At 54.9% G+C, this 15,510-nt stretch overlaps 1 protein-coding gene across 3 annotated transcripts in view; it reads left to right on the top strand.

The window, feature by feature from the left end:
* The first annotated feature begins 1,450 nt into the window (after positions 1-1,450).
* ITPR3 (inositol 1,4,5-trisphosphate receptor type 3) overlaps positions 1,451-15,510 on the top strand; it is a 66,736-nt gene continuing 52,676 nt past the window's right edge. For all 3 annotated transcript variants that reach the window (XM_027057972.2, XM_027057971.2, XM_027057973.2), the window contains exon 1: positions 1,451-1,801. In XM_027057972.2, coding sequence (XP_026913773.1) covers positions 1,713-1,801 — 89 coding nt within the window. In that variant the 5' untranslated portion in view covers positions 1,451-1,712. The remainder of the gene's footprint in view (positions 1,802-15,510) is intronic.

Raw genomic sequence — 15,510 nt, 5'->3', positions numbered from 1 at the left:
CACAATCAGTATTGAAAAACAAAACAAAATACAGAAATAGAACAGAAAATATCAGAGTGCATCACAGGTCACAAGGGTAAGTATTGTTTTGTGAAACTATTGTTTCACTTACATATAGGGGGTAAGGGGGTGGACTGCTCTGATGTAAAATGTACTTATTACTATGGGTCCTGATAAGAAACTAAAACACTGAACTCAGCAGTCCTGGAGGTATTCCCCCCCACCCCCCAATTCTAGGGGTCTTTGTGAAAAAGCCACACACCCAGGACTCTTCTCTTCATTCCCCTGGGTCAGCAGCTGTCTCTTTGCTCTTAGCTGCCTCCACCCCTCCCTGGGTCTCTCTTCTTCCTGCTTCAATCCAGTCCCCTCCTCCCTTTCTCCCAGGGACAAGCCCCCCTTCACCCCCCTTCCCAGGAAGTCCGGGTGGGGATTTCAGAAGAATAAATGTGATCCAATGGGGGTGGCTGTTGGCACTCTGTGCCAGGAGTTAAGATAAAAGGACTAAGAAGCAAACACCCAAGCACCCAGGAACAGAACAGAAAGTAGGCGAGCTGGGGACGTGGGTTTGAGGGCAGGACTTCGTGAGCAAGAGCTCGGCGGCGACACCGCAGCGGGTCACTCCCAGAGGGCCAGCACCGGCCTTGTCATTGTTGGCACTCGGTGCGCTATTAGCGAGAGAAGGTAGCTTTCTCTTTCGCCATTTCCCCACCCCCCTTTAAAAAGAAAGACAGAAGGAGCCAAGAGTTTGGGAGCCAACTCCTGGAGAGGGAGCGGCCGAACTGATTCGGAAGTTGGATCTCTTTGTACACAGGAATGTGGAGAGAAAAAAACAAAACCCACCCCATTGCTTCATTTCCCCTCCAAGCCCAAGCACTTTCTATTGTGCAATGAAAAGGCTTTTCACGTTGAGAAAAATGAATCCCGATTTGCGCTGCAAAGGAATGAGCGCGCCTCTCGGTGCGAGACGGCTCTCAGCTGGGACGCTCCCGGGTCCTCTGCGCGCGGTTCAAGGTAGCGCCCGCAGGGGCGCTGGACCCCCTTCCGCCGGCGCCCGCACTGGCTCTCACCGACCCGAGGGCAGAGGAGTAGAGAGCCCGGGGAACCCCAAGGGGAGAGAGCCCCCATACGGCTGGGCCTCCCAGGGATGGCGGTTCCGCGAGTCTGTCTAGGGAGTCGCTGGAGCTGGAACTCCGAACCCGGGAGCCAGCGGGAGCTCCAGGACTCCTCGGAGTAGCGCAGGGCAGGCGGCTGGTTCGGCGCCCGGGAGGCCTGGCCCCGGACGCGCGAGGGGCGCAGGGCGCGGGGAGGCGGGCAGGCGCACATGGGTGCAGACGGGCCGGCGGCGGTGGGGTGCGGGGGGGGGGGGCCGGGGTGTGGCTTCCCCGCCTCCCGGGCGGGATTTGCATGTGTGTGTGGCGGCCCCAGACTTCCTGCTCCTTCTACACTGCAGGTACGCGCGGGCCGGGCCGGGCGGGCGGGCGGCGGGCGCGCCGAGACGCGGGCACCTCCTCACCCGGACGCCACCAGCGGCTCCCGGGCCGCGCCGCCTTCCGCTCCGGTGGCCGCTAGCCCGCCCTGGCCGCGCCGAGCGCCCTGCTCGCGGGTGGGGGCGCGCCCCTCCGGCCTCCACGGTCACCTCCGTCCTCTGCACCGAGCCTGGCCTCGCGCCCCTTGGCGCTCTCACCGCCCCGGGTCCCCGGAGGGCCGCAGCCATGAGCGAGATGTCCAGCTTTCTCCACATCGGGGACATCGTCTCCCTGTACGCCGAGGGCTCCGTCAATGGCTTCATCAGCACTTTGGGGTGAGTGAGCCGAGTTCGAGGGGGGCGCGGGCAGGGAAGGGGCGCCATAGGCCCTGGTACCAGTTGCGTGCGTCCTGCCGCCGCCCCCCGACAGAGGACCTGGAAGTCCCCAGCTTCAAGGAGCGGGGTAACGGCTCGCCTCCTTCTTTTAGAGAAAGGAAGTGAAATGTTTGCCCAGGTAGAAGTCGGGCACGCTGCGGGAGTTGGTAGGAGGCGCCCCTTAGGCGAAGCCTCCACCCTCGCGCGCTCGACTTTCTTCGGAGCCGGAGGAAAGGTTGAGACTTCCTCTGCAGGTGGTCCCGGGGCGGGGCAGGTGGGTGGCTGGGGCCTGAGTTGGGGAAGGCATCCGGGCCTGGACGTGACTGGCTGGGGGGAGGGGCGGAGCTGTGGGGGAAGGCGGAGGCAGCTTGGAACCCGAAATCCTCTTGTTAGGGTCCAGTCGCACCTTTGAAGGGTCGCATCTTTTCCTTCTAGCTCTGTCCTCCCCTGCCCCCCTTAAGTAGGAGTGCCTTCTCAGCCCTCCCCTACTAAGAATCCTAGGTCCTGGCCCCTTCTCTCCGCCTCTCCCGGTCAATTTCCTGCGCGGCTCATCTGGCGCCCCTTGGTCCCCGGTCCCAGGATCTCCCGAGCTCTCTACAAACATTAATTAATTCTGGCCATCACCCCCCAGGGTCTGGATAAGCAGGGAATCTATTCAAGTCCCTGGAGAGGCCTAGGCCTGAAGCAGGCATAGGGCAGGAAAGGAATTAGGCAGAGCCAATAGGTTTATCTTCAAAGGAGTAGTTGGGTGAGTCGCAGGGGCGGTGGGGGCGGGGGGCAGGGGGGGAGTGAGGAGGTAGAGTGGTTTCTCCACCTCTCCAGCCAGGCTCCAGGGCAGGTCTTGCTCCCTTTGTCCCATGTTCAGTCTGGGGACTTGTGTTAAGTTGGCTCATCTTCCTACTGCCCCCCCCCCCCCCAACCCCTGGCTGCCTTTAGGATAAACGCACCCTCCTCTGCTCTCCCTACGCATCAGGACACCCGCCAGCCACAAGGTGCCTCCTCTCTGGGGGTTTTGGAGGACAGCCCTGGAGCCCTCAACCCAGGTCTGGCTCTGGACCTGGCCTGGCTCACCGCTAAGTCTGGGAAGTGGGAGTCACCTGGTTCTCTTGATGTCTCCCAGGGTATTTGGGAGTTTGGCTTTAGTCCTGTAGGAAGGGGAATCCAACAGGACTGGGGCTTGGAGGGCTGGCTCTGCCAGCAGAGGATTCTGACTGGGAACTCCAGCATACCGGCTCTCCTTATCCTTCTTGGTGCCTCTCTCGTTCCCCTCCCCGTTCAGATGTGGAATCCCCAGCCACATGTCCTCACCCTCACTAGATTTGACTTCTCTTGCTCCTTTCCCCAGAGGATGGGGGTGGAACCACATCTGGGCCAGCATCTGTGCAGGCCTCCCCCAGAGAGCACGGGGGGGGGGGGGACCCCTTGCTGCTGCTCTGGCCAGGGCTGCTGTTTGAAACTACTAGCCTGCACATAGTGTGCACACAGTAAACACCTCCCATAATGCTGAGGGAAGGAGGAGAGAATGTGGGGGAATTGGGGGCAGACGGAAGCCCCCCACCTTGTGTCTGAACATCACTGGGAGCTTTTGGCAAACGATCATCTCCACTGTTGCTTAGTGCCTGGTTCAGGGCTGAGCACAAAGTGGGTGGGGTTTAAAAAAATTTTTTTTAACATTTATTTATTTTTGAGAGACAGAGAGAGATAGAGCACAAGCAGGGGAGGAGCAGACAGAGAGAGAGAGACACAGAATCCAAAGCAGGCTCCAGGCTCTGAGCTGTCAGCACAGAGCTGGATGCGGGGCTTGAACTCATGGACTGCAATATCATGACCTGAGCTGAAGTCAGCCACCTAACCAACTGTGCCACCAAGGCATCCCCCCCTTTTTTTTTTTAATAAATGTTTATTTATTTATTTTGAGAGAGAGAGTGCAAAGGCAGAGAGAAGGGGAGAGAGGGAGAGGATCCCAAGCAGGCTCCAAGCTGTCAGCACAGAGCCTGACCCAGGGCTTTGATCCCACAAACTGTGAGATCCTGACCTGAGCTGAAATCAGGAGTCGGATGCTTAACCGACTGGGCCACCCAGGCACCCCCGAAGTGAGTGGTTTTTAAGTATCTATGAGATCTGTCAGAATCAGGGGAAGGATCTTCTGCCCTCCACACAGCCCTCATCCCCTCAAAACAGATCTGTCACCTCCCAACACAGCTCCCTCCTGCCTTGGCCCTTCCTGCCCCCAGGAGCGCTTCCTCCAGTCCATTTTGACCCTGGGGCAGGACCTGGTGACCTCCGATAGCACTTCTACTCCAGGGTGCCTGTTCCCTATGCAAACACCTCCAACAGCTCCTGACTTTCCACCGATGGATGCCCCCCTCCCAGCTTGGCATTCTGGCGCCCTCACTTAATTTCCTATTTTTTTCCCCCATTCACACCCTCTGAAGTTCTAGGTGCACGATACTACCCTGATTCCTGGAACCTACCCCACGCTCTAGGTCTCTTTACCTTTGCTCCTGGGTTGCCCCCGCCCTTCAGCCAGTCTCCACCTGGGTAAATCTGACCCACCCTTAAGACCTCATGCGAAGTGACCTTTTTTGAGAGATCCAGCTCCTCCTCCCCCAGCCTGGCAGAATTAACCCTTCTTTCTCTGTGCTTTGCACTGCTTAGCACAAACTCCTCTCTGGGATTGTGTTGCTTCACGATTAGTTGGGGATTTTTCTGTAGGGCCATCTAATGCTGGGCAATTTGCCAGGATTAACTAATTCATTACACCATTCATCCGCTCAGGCTGTCCGCAGGCACCGTACTGGGCACGGGGGGCCTCTGTGGCGAAAGAGGGAGCCTTGTGTCTCACCTTCTTGGAACTCAGTCAATGAGAGAATGATTTCTAAGCACTGCTAAGTCCTCCCTACTCAAAGTATAGTCCTTGGTACAGCAGCAGGAGCGTCGCCTAGAAGCTTGCTACAAGTACAGAATCTCTGACCTCTGCCTGTCCCTCGGAATCTGCCTGCTGATCCCCATGGGATTTGGTGCCTTAAAGTGTGAGCTGCACTGCTTTAAGTCATTCTCTCTCTGCCCCATCCTCGCCAGAATCTTTCTGGTGGCCCCAGAAAGGGGCCCCTTGGCTTTCACCCTGGCTGTGGGTGCCCATGTCTGTGATTTGAGTGAGTTCCCAGGCTAGTCCAATGTTTGATATCCAGGAGGTGCCCAGTAAGGGCTGGATGAAATGAATTTGTTGAAGACAGGGGCCCCCTTGGTGGGCAGAGGAGCTGGTCAGCTGGGAGATTGGGGGGTGGGCGGCATGGGTGGAGGAGGGAGTCTGGGGCAGCCTTCAGTTTCTGGCCAGGCACTACAGGGCAAAGTGGAGGAAGCTAATTAGAGCTGCCTGAATAATTAGAGCTCCTGGTGAAGATTGTACATTAACTCCAGGTTGAGAGGATGGGAGGGGTCTGGGCAGCAGATCCTGGAGCAGGTCGGGACCTTGGCAGGGAAGGGAAAGCAGGCCCATACCTGTTCTTGGCAAGAGAGTGTGGCCAGGACCACTGCCTTGCACCTCACCCTGGGTGGAAGGCAGCAGAGGCCAGGACTGGAGCGACTGATCAGGGCCAGTGAAAGGTGGAGGATTTAATGCGACTCCTGGCCAGTTGCTGTGGGGAACTGGCCCTGAGTGTGCAGGGTGGGCCCCTCAGTGTCTGACATCCAGTTCCTTGCAGGTCTCTCTGAGTGGCCAGAGGGGTGGGCCTTGGCCCACAAGGAGTAAGTTGGGGAGTGCAGGTGAACTGGGTCTTGAAACTGAGCTCCCAACGTTTGTCAAAGTGCCTTCCTTGCTTGGAGTTCCATTTGGGGGCTTTCAGGGCCTCCGAACCTGTATTGCCCAGGGCTGGGTGATCACAGGGAATAGGGTCAAAAGACACCCCCCTTGGGGTTCTCTGTCCACCTTCCAGCCTGATTCACTTCCCCAGAAGGGTGGGCACTGGAGGTCAGCACCCAGAAAACATGGAGGTAAATATGGAGGAAGTCCCAGGTCCCCAGGGTCAGGACCCTTACATCAGTAGTCCCAGGGGCAGGGTTCTCCTGCTTTGTCACTAACTCTCTGGTTGATTTTGGCAAGACTCTGCCTTCTCAGAGTGTGTTTCCTTCAGCCTGATGTTCTCTAAGGTGCTCTGCACCTGAGAATCCCCTGGTATCTTTAATTGTTTTTTTCTTTACATCTTATTTATTTTTGAGACAGAGAGAGAGAGAGCACAAATGGGGGACGGGCAGAGAGAGAGAGGGAGACACAGAATCTGAAGCAGGCTCCAGACTCCGAGCTGTCAGCACAGAGCCGATGCGGGGCTCAAACCCATGAACCGTGAGATCATGACCTGAGCCGAAGTCAGTTGCTTAACTAACTGAGCCACTCAGACACCTCTCCCCTGGGATCTTTAAGAAAACATTTTTTTTTCCAGCTTCCAAGTCCCATGTCAGACCAACTGGGGTCTAAGGGTTGGATTTTTTAAAAACTCCCCAGTGATTTTACCTGGGGTGGGGATCCCTGATCTAAGGGCCCTCCTAGACTGACAGGCTGTAGGGAAGCCTACCTGGTCCAGAGGACCCATCTCTTCACCTTCATCAGACTTCTTTTTTTTTTTTTTAATTTTTTTTAACGTTTTATTTATTTTTGAGACAGAGAGAGACAGAGCATGAACAGGGGAGGGTCAGAGACAGGGAGACACAGAATCTGAAACAGGCTCCAGGCTCTGAGCTGTCAGCACAGAGCCGGATGCGGGGCTCGAACTCACAGACCTCGAGATCATGACCTGAGCCAAAGTCGGCCGCTTAACCAACTGAGCCACCCAGGCACCCCTCATCAGACTTCTTTAAGCCATTTAACAAACCTTTATTGAGCACCTACTATGTGCCAGGCACTGTTCTAGTCACTGGGGAGTCAGTAGTAACCACGATAGAGTTCCAGCCTGTTCCAGTCTATACAATGGGGAGCTGGGTGAGATGGTTTATAAGGGCCCTTTGAGCCTTAAGTCTCTGAGACACATGTAATTCCAGGGGGGAGGGCACTGCCCCTCCCGTGCAGACTACATTCCTGGAGCAGATTTCAGACCTGCCTTTGGCTTTCATTTAATTGTGATTTCACTGGAGATGCCGGACTCCTTTCACCTGGAGATGCCCTGGGGCACAGGGCAGGGTCTGGGCCTCAGCTAGGCCAATTCATGCAACTCGTTTTTTGAAAATACATATTTTTTTGTTAAAAAAATAATATATGGGGCACCTGGGTGGCTCAGTCGGTTAAGCGTCTGACTTCAGCTCAGGTCATGATCTCAGTTTGTGAATTCGAGCCCCACATCAGGCTCTGTGCTGATAACCCAGAGCCTGGAGTCTGCTTCGGATTCTGTGTCTCCTCTCTCTGCCCCTCCCCTGCTTGTGCTCTGTCTCCCTCTGTCTCTCAAAAATAAATAAATAAATTTAAATTTAAAAAAAAAGTTAAAAAATATATATATGTTCCACAGAGAACACTGGAAAAACTCAAAAAAATGATCTGTGATACCACTGTGACTTATATTAACATTCTGCATGTGAATCTTCAAACCTTTTATTTACACAAATAAACAGTTACAAAATGATGTCAAACCACACATATGGCTTTGTATCCTGTCATACACGGGGGTGGGTATGTTAAGCTGTATTTTCTTATGCCCACACGCCATTGTTATAGCTGCATAGTGTCCCTCGGTAAGATGTATCCTCATTTATTCAAGCAACTCTAGTATCGGGCATTCAGGTTGTTTCTAAAGTTTTGCCCTTATAAACAATCCGCACTGAACATCCTAGTCCATACATGCCCTAACACTTGTCTGGTTTTCCTCTCAGGCTAAATTCCCAGAAGTGGAATTCTGAGATCAAAGAAAAAGCGCATCTTTACATCACAGGCTCTCTCAAAACTCTGCCTGTTTCTCTGGCGGTAGAGGTACTGAGAAGGTGACCCTGTGCCTCAGGGGCTCTATCCCCCCTTCATGTCCTAAGTTTGGGGGTGTTGTACTAGGGAGTATGGGGAGAAAACCAGCTTCCACCCTCAGAGTTGGGCGTGGTGACCGTGATGGAGAGAGGAGGGATGAACTGGAGAGAGGGGCTGTGTGGGGGTTGCCTGAGGGCAGAATCCAGGGTTCCATGGGGAGGTGGGGGCAGGGACGCCAGGGACCCAGGCTGCATCCAACTCTCAGCCTTAAAGAATCCTGCTGTAGACACTTGCTCACACTCTGCCCTGCCCTACATTCCTGACCCTGCATCCCCTCCCGACTTGGCCCAGTGGGGCTATGGGGTGGGTGGGGCAGTGGCTTGGGTTGGGGGTGGGGTGATGTGCTGGATTTTAGGGTGAGGCCACACCAGCACTCTGCTCTCAGCTCAGGGGGAAGTTTCTGGGTTTCGACTGCCCCTGGGCCCGCATATGGAGCCCCTGCAGTCCACCCCGGGCCTGTTGTCCACGCAAACACCCCATGTGGAGCTGGGGGGCTCCTCCCTGGAAGTGGGGGCTGTGAGAGGAGGGAAGGAGGTCTGGGAGAGGGGAGGTGGGCAGAACCCAGACCTCCAGGAAGTTCATCTCAGGCCTCTGAGTGTGAGTTCCGAGTCCCCCTGAATGTGTCATGCTGGCAGTGGTACCCAGCACAGAGCCCCTGCAGTCACAGTTCCCTGCATGAAGGCCCCTGGTTTAGCAAGGCTAAAGGACTTGCTCTGGTTCCCGTAGCAGGGGCCTTTCACACTGGAGACTGGGCACAGAGATGAGGCTAGGCCTTGACTACACAGTGAGCCCAGGGTGTGGGTGGGGGATGGGGCTGGGGCGGGGTGGGGGATGGGGCTGGGGCTGGGTGGGGACACACTGCAGAGGGCTTTCCACCTGGGGAGACAGGCAGGAGGGACTCCTCAGGGGACAGAGCAGAGGAGCACAGTGATCACAGTGGTGTGTAAACGTAGGTATTTTTTTTGGCTATCAGGTGGGCAGAGCCAAAAGAGGCAGTGAACATGAACCTCAGCCCTGGGGGCAGCTGCAGGTGCTGGGGCAGTATATTTGGTTCGCAAATCCCTCCCATTACTCAGCCAGCCAGCCGTCACCCGCTTCCCCCAGCCTGTAGGAGAGCTGTCCTCTCCAGGCTGGGAGTCTAGAAACCGGTGACGGGAATGATCTAGGTCATGGAAGGCAGAATTCAGTCTGTGTCTCAGAGATGCTGCTGCTGCTGGCAACGGGGAGACTTTACAGAGCTTTTACAGTGGGTGGCCTTGGCCTTCACTTAGGCTGTCACTTTGGTCCCTCACCTCCAGCCAGAGGCACACATATAATTCAAAAAAAGTAAAAAGAACCATTTAGAATACCCATAAGCCCGCTACTTAGACGATAATTGCCCACATTTTGCCATATATGCTGCATCTATTTTTTGCTGAAGTATTTTATGGTAAATTACATAATTGCATGTTTTCGCCTCTAAATACTTCATTACACATCTCTAAGAAATAAGGGTATGTTCCTGTGTAACCATAGTACTGTTACCACACCCTTCAATAATTTCCTAATAGCATCCAATGCCCAGTCTGTAGTCAGATGTGCCCCATTGTCCTCAGTCTGTCTTTGACCACTGGTTTCTTTAATTCAGGATCCAATCAAGGTCCACATGTTACATCTGATTCTTATGCCCCCACCTCTTTCTTTCCCACGATGACACCGAGTTCCTGACAAGACAGGGTGGGTTATGCTATAGACCGTCTCACTTTCTGGATTTTGCGGCTCTGTTTCCCAGAGAGCTCTGCGGCAGTCTGGAGCCAGGCAGGCCAGGCCTCAGGGCCTGCCCTGCTGAATCCTAAGGCCTCAGTTACTATGTCAAGCAGGACAGGACAAGTCCAGTTCCGGGTTATGCAGAGCAGGAGAAAGGCTTGGGCCAGCAAGGCCAGTGGGTGAGGTGAAGGCCGACCAGCGGGACAGCCCCTGTTTAAACTTTTCTGTCTCTTCTCAGCTTTCCCTCTTGTCTCTCCAGCTCTCCATCCCTCTTCTTAGCCTAACAGATACATCTCCCTGTGTACCGAGCAGCATTGTTGAGACCCTGGGACTTACCAGAGTCCACCAATCCTGAAAGCCAAAACCCCAGGCCTGTGGGCAGAGGCAGCGCCCTGAAGGCTTGCACATTTGCCCGGGATCGTTCTTTCTTTCTTTCTTTTGTTTTTAAAGTGTTTATTTATTTTTGAGAGAGAGAGAGAGAGCAGGGGAGGGGCAGAGAGAGAGGGGGAAAGAGGCCCCAAAGCAGACTCTGCGATGATAGCAGAGAGCCCGATGCGGGGCTGGAACTCACAGACTGTAAGATCATGACCTGAGCCAAAGTCGGACACAACTGAATGAGCCACCCAAGTGCCCTGCTCTTTATTTCTATTGGACCAAATTTAGTCATTTTTACCACCTCCATTATCTCTGGAAATATTCTTGGAGTTCACTGAGTGTGTGGCTCTCTGTCCTTTTTAGACTTATGCTCTCTGAAGAGGAAGCCTACCTTGCCTGCCCTTAGGTCCAGGGAGTCTATCTCTTAGCCTTCATCAGACTGCATTAAGTCATTCAACAAACATTTACTGATTCATGCTTGTTTTAAGTTCCATATACTGGGCTCTCTGGTGATACATGGTGGATCCTTCATAAAGAAAGATATGTAGAGGTGAAGTAAATGGATGTTTTTATAGGGATGCAGAAATGAATTTCTTTTCTCCGATGAGCCAGAGATCCGAGCCAGAGATCCATCCCAGCCAGTGAACCTGGTTTCCTCTTCCAACATTCCTCCCCACCCCCACCTAGTGGGTGGGACTTTGCTGCCTATTTGGAGAAAGGGATTCTAAGGCCCTCATCCACCACCAGCCAATCCCAGTATTCCAACAGGGCCTGCATTGGGAGAGGGCTTCCATGGATCTGGCCTAGATTTTTGGGGTGGTGGCCAGTGTCCTGGTCTGGGAGTCAGAGATCTGGGGTCTGGAACTGGCTGTTCCTTTAACTTGTTGTGTGACCTGCTGCTCAGTTTCCCCTCCATGCCTCAGTTTCCAGGCCAGATTGGGAGGGGCTGACTAGAGTCCCTCAGGCATTTCCCAGTCTATGATTTCCCCCTCCTGTGGCTTCTGTGATAGTGGCCATGTTGGTAGGTGCAGGTTTTGATTCAGGTTCTTCTGATAGTCACCTGACCCACTTCTAGGTCCTTTCTTCCTCCTCCTTATCTAATCTTTCCAGAAAGCATTGACCCGCCCCACTGCCTTTTCTATGACTCCCACCTGGATCTCAAAGTCCAGCCAGGGCAGAATGGGGCCACTCTGGTCCCTGGATGCATTTGCCTTCCTCTCTTCCCTTAGATTGAGGTCTGGGGGTGCAGACCCCATGGACATTTCAGGGACGGCAACCTCCGCTACAATTGTGTAGAGCAGAGTTTTCAACCATCTCTTCTTCAGAGGGTCCAGGGCAGCCCTGAATACAGGCCTCCGGCCAGACCCCTCCCCACTTGTGCTCATCTCTCTCTGCCCACTTGGTGGATGCCCTGTTGGGCCCTGCATGGTGCAGGCTCAAACTGGCTTTGTGCCTCCCAGCAGATGGAAGGCTCACAGTAGGGACTGTCTTCAGGGCTGCTGAGTGTCCTCTGGGCTGGCCCTGAGGTGGGGAGATGCAGGGGTCTAGGACATGACTCCTGTCTTCAGGTCACTCAGCATGTTGGGTATGAGCTTCCTGATGGTAGAGATGACACCCAGCACCTAATGGCTTCTCTGTAAGGTTTTGTTGAACCCATGGAGACCTCGGTTGTACACGTGCCACCAACTGACCAGCTGTGTGTGTGTGACTGGAGCGGGTAGGGTGATGGTGGTGTTTAATTTCACTCCTTGAACCACACACTGGACTGTCGTAAGAACAGAATTAGGTATTGGATATAAAATATACAACAATTTACAACGTGTTCCGCACACTGGAAAACTAGTTTTTCTAACGTGGTCGTGGCTGGGGTGTCACCTGCTTTTAGATGAGGAGCGATGTGGTGGGAATGGGCAGGGAACTCTGCAGGAGTCTAAGCACAGCCTTGAAAATGGCAGGGCTTGGCAGGACTCGGACAGGGACAGGGATTCTGGTGTGCAAACGCCTGGAGGTGGGACGATGAGATCAGCGGGCTGGCGGAGGGTGGGAGTCAACCCTTCCCGGGACCTCAGGCGGAGACGGAGACGGAGACGCGCTCGGGAGAGGTCAGGGGTGGGGTGAAGCGACGCCACCGCCACCTCCCTCTGGAGAGCTCGGCTCTCCTTACAGCGCCAGGTGCGCACGCTAAGCCGCGCACCTGTGATCGGTGTCCGGCTCCTTTAATCAACGCAGATTCCCCCCATGAGGAGAGTGCTGGGGTACGGCCCCCGGGCGTGGGTGCCACCGGCCGGGGAGGGGTCCGGGGGCAGCCGGGCAGCACAAGGGAGGAAAGCGCGGACGCAGCGCACGTCACCATCCCGCCCCCGCGCGCGCCTGCGGTCGGAGGCAGGCCCGGGCGAGGCGGCGCGGCCGGGTGACGGCCGCACGTGGGGCGGCGAGTTTCGCCGGGCGGTGGGGAGGGGGCGGGGCCTGGCGGCGGGGGCGGGGCGCCGAGAGCGCACTGCAGACGCCGGGTAGGCGGGTTCCGGGGGAGGGGCTGGAGGGGCGCTCGCGACCACCGTCTGGCCGGCGCCCCCGCCCGGACTGCCCTCTGAGGCGCCCCCTCCATCAGAACTTACCGGTCGTGGGTCCCGGCCCTCGGGCCTCCTTCTGGCCTCAGGTCTACCTGCAGCCCATCTGATAAGGACTTTCCTGCTTAATCTGTTGATGGTTTCTCGAGGCACCCCTCCCGCCCCTCCCGACTGATAGCCTGTTCAGGGGTTGCCTCAGTTTTAATGAGTACACACAGAGGAATGGAAGGAGGCTTTCGCGGGGGCGCTTGGGGACATTGGAGACGCTAAACATTCTGTTGACAGCTTACAGGCTAGGCGGGGAGCTCCCCTATGCATCAGATGGGAAATAAAATGCTGAGTAGGGCAAGGTGCCATCCCTTAGTTGTTCCTGGGGAGGGGTGCGGAATGTAGCCCAGCGTTCCCAGGAGATGTTGATTCTGCTACTCCGGACCCACACTTTGAGGACGGACCCACACTTTGAGGACGGAGGGGGTGGAATGTGAGAGCCAGGAGGAACCTCTGAAAGTCCGTCCCATCTACTGACCTTGTTTTCTTGATACCTCCCGGGAACACCCCTGCCTCTTTTATCCTCCCACATGGCTTGCCTCTCTGCTCTGGTCCCTCCTACAGACCGCTCCTGCCCTCTCTCAGCTGCAGGTGGAGGATGTTTTCCTTCCCAACCTTGTTGAAGTTCTCCTCCTGGAGGCCATGCTCCCCTCCTGATCAATCCCTCCCTTTCCCTGTGTGTTTTTAGCCTGCACTCCCGCACTCCATGGGGCACTGGGGAGGGGCTGAGTTGGAGAGATCAGGGCTTCAGAAGCTGTGCCAGAGTGGGTGGGGACAGAAGGACATCCGCGTAATGACAGGGCAGATTTGTGCCAGGGGGATTAGGAAAAGCACGCCAGGCATCCGAATTTACATGTGTTTTTCCTGCACGTGTGGCCCAGACAAGGAGTCCCCAGGGGAGTCATGGTGGGGTCAGGGCGAGGGTGGACTTTCCTCAGACAGAATCTCTGAGGAGGGGACCACCCCAATGCCTTGAGCACTGGACAAGATCGGGGCTGTTGGGGGCTACCCCAGCCTCTCCTTAGCCACACTGACTTCCATGACGCCCTATGGCTGTCCGGCACCCCCTGGCCCCCAGTCCTGGCCAGTGCTTCCTCCCCTCCCCCATCAAAACATATCCATCCTGTGTCCCCTTCCTTCAGGGCTTTGCTAAGAGGCAACCAGATAATCTGATTCACTAATGTCTGACAGGAAATTCTATGAATTATTCAAGGCTCTGTACAGCTCCTGCCTCTTCTTTCACACCTCTGATTGGCCAAGCTCTGACCTGTTCCTTCCCTGAATTTGGACAAAATCCACAGTTGGTACCACCAGTTGGCACTCATACATATTCTTTATATCATTAACTCCTCTGAGTATGTGCTTTGTCTTCCCAATGAGAGTTTAAACTCCCTGAGGCAGGGACCTTATCTTTTGCTTCTTGTATACTTTCCCTAGCAGCTAGCGAAACGAATTAATTCGCTCACTATGTAGTCCATGTGTGCCTGCCCTGTGCCCGGCAGTGGTCTAGATTCTGGGGATACAGCAGGAAGCAAAACAGACACATCCCTGTCTTCATGGATCTTCCATTCCAAGTGAGGGGGGTGGTGACCAAAATAAATAAGTAAAATATAGAGCAGGCCAGGTGGTGAGAAGGACTATGGGAACAGTGAGGCAGGGAGGTGCATAACGGGTGTGAGAAACAGCAGTTTCCAGTTTTAAAAAGAATAGGGAGGGAGGGAGGAAGGGTGTTCAGGGGAATGGGTCATTTGAGCCGCCATCTGAAGGAGGTGAGGGAGGGAGACAGGAGGGTGTCATCTGGGGGCAGACAAAAGAGCCAGTGCCAAATCTCCTGGAAAGTTTGAGGAGCCTGGAGGAGGGCCGTGGGCTGGAGCAGAGTGGGCAAGGGGCAGTGGGAGGAGATGAGGTCAGAGAGGTGAGGGCTGGGTCATGTGGGTTTAGGCCCGTGTGAATTCTAGGCTTTTACTCCGAGATGGGTAGTTCTGGAGGATTCTGAGCAGAGGACTGCCCTGATTTGACTCACCTTCTCAAGTAAAGGTGTGTGTGCTGTGTGGGGAACAGGAATTAGGGGGTTAAGGGGGGACATCAGGAGATCAGTGAGGACGCAGTTACACATCCAGATGACTGCGGGTGGTGGCTTGGGCCAGGTGGTGGTGGCAGTGATGAGAAGAGGTCATAGTCTGCACGTATCTTAAAGATAGAGCCCACAAGGTTTCCTCACAGATTGGGTGTGAGCGTGGGTGGAAGAGGAGCCAGAGATTGGTCCAAGGTTTTTGGCCCAACCAATCAGAAGGACGGAGTTGCCATCAACTGAGATGGGGAGGACTTTAAGAGGAGCACGTTCAGGTGGCAGACCAGGAGTTCAGTTTTGAACATGCTGAGTGTGAGGTGCTATGGGCATCCAAGTGGAGGTGTTGGGTGGGCAGTTAGATCTGCGATCTGGAGTTTGGGGGTGAGGTGGATATGGGAGTCATTGGTGAGTGTCTAAGTGGTCTTTGGAGCCCACGAATGTGGCTGAGATGCCCAAGGGTGTGCGTGCAGATGGAAGAGGAAAGAGGGCCAAGCCCTGAGCCAGTCTGGGAGCTAGCGAGAGGGAAGAAGACCAAGGGGTCCTCACAGAGCAAGTTGCCTTCTCCCCTCCCTATCATGGCGAGGTCCTGCACAGCATCCACTCTGACACTGAGCGGCCTGGCTTCAAAGCTCAGCCCTTCTGCTTGCTGGCTGTTATGTTCCTGGCCAGATTGTTTACCTCTCTGTGCTCTGGCTTCTCGGCCCACCAAATGGAAATAATAATAAAGCAGATTTAGAAAATTAAATAACAACATATGAAAACATTAGAAACAAAATCCTGCTTGCTTTTATTATTCTTATGGATCACACTGTGCAAAGTGCTGGTGATGCCAAAGGAAAAACTGGGGTCCTGTCCTCAAGGA

Source organism: Acinonyx jubatus, chromosome B2 (assembly GCF_027475565.1).
Source record: "Acinonyx jubatus isolate Ajub_Pintada_27869175 chromosome B2, VMU_Ajub_asm_v1.0, whole genome shotgun sequence".
NCBI lineage: Eukaryota > Metazoa > Chordata > Mammalia > Carnivora > Felidae > Acinonyx > Acinonyx jubatus.
Note: the sequence above shows the minus strand (reverse complement) of the source record. Positions and strands in the feature narration are given on the sequence as shown.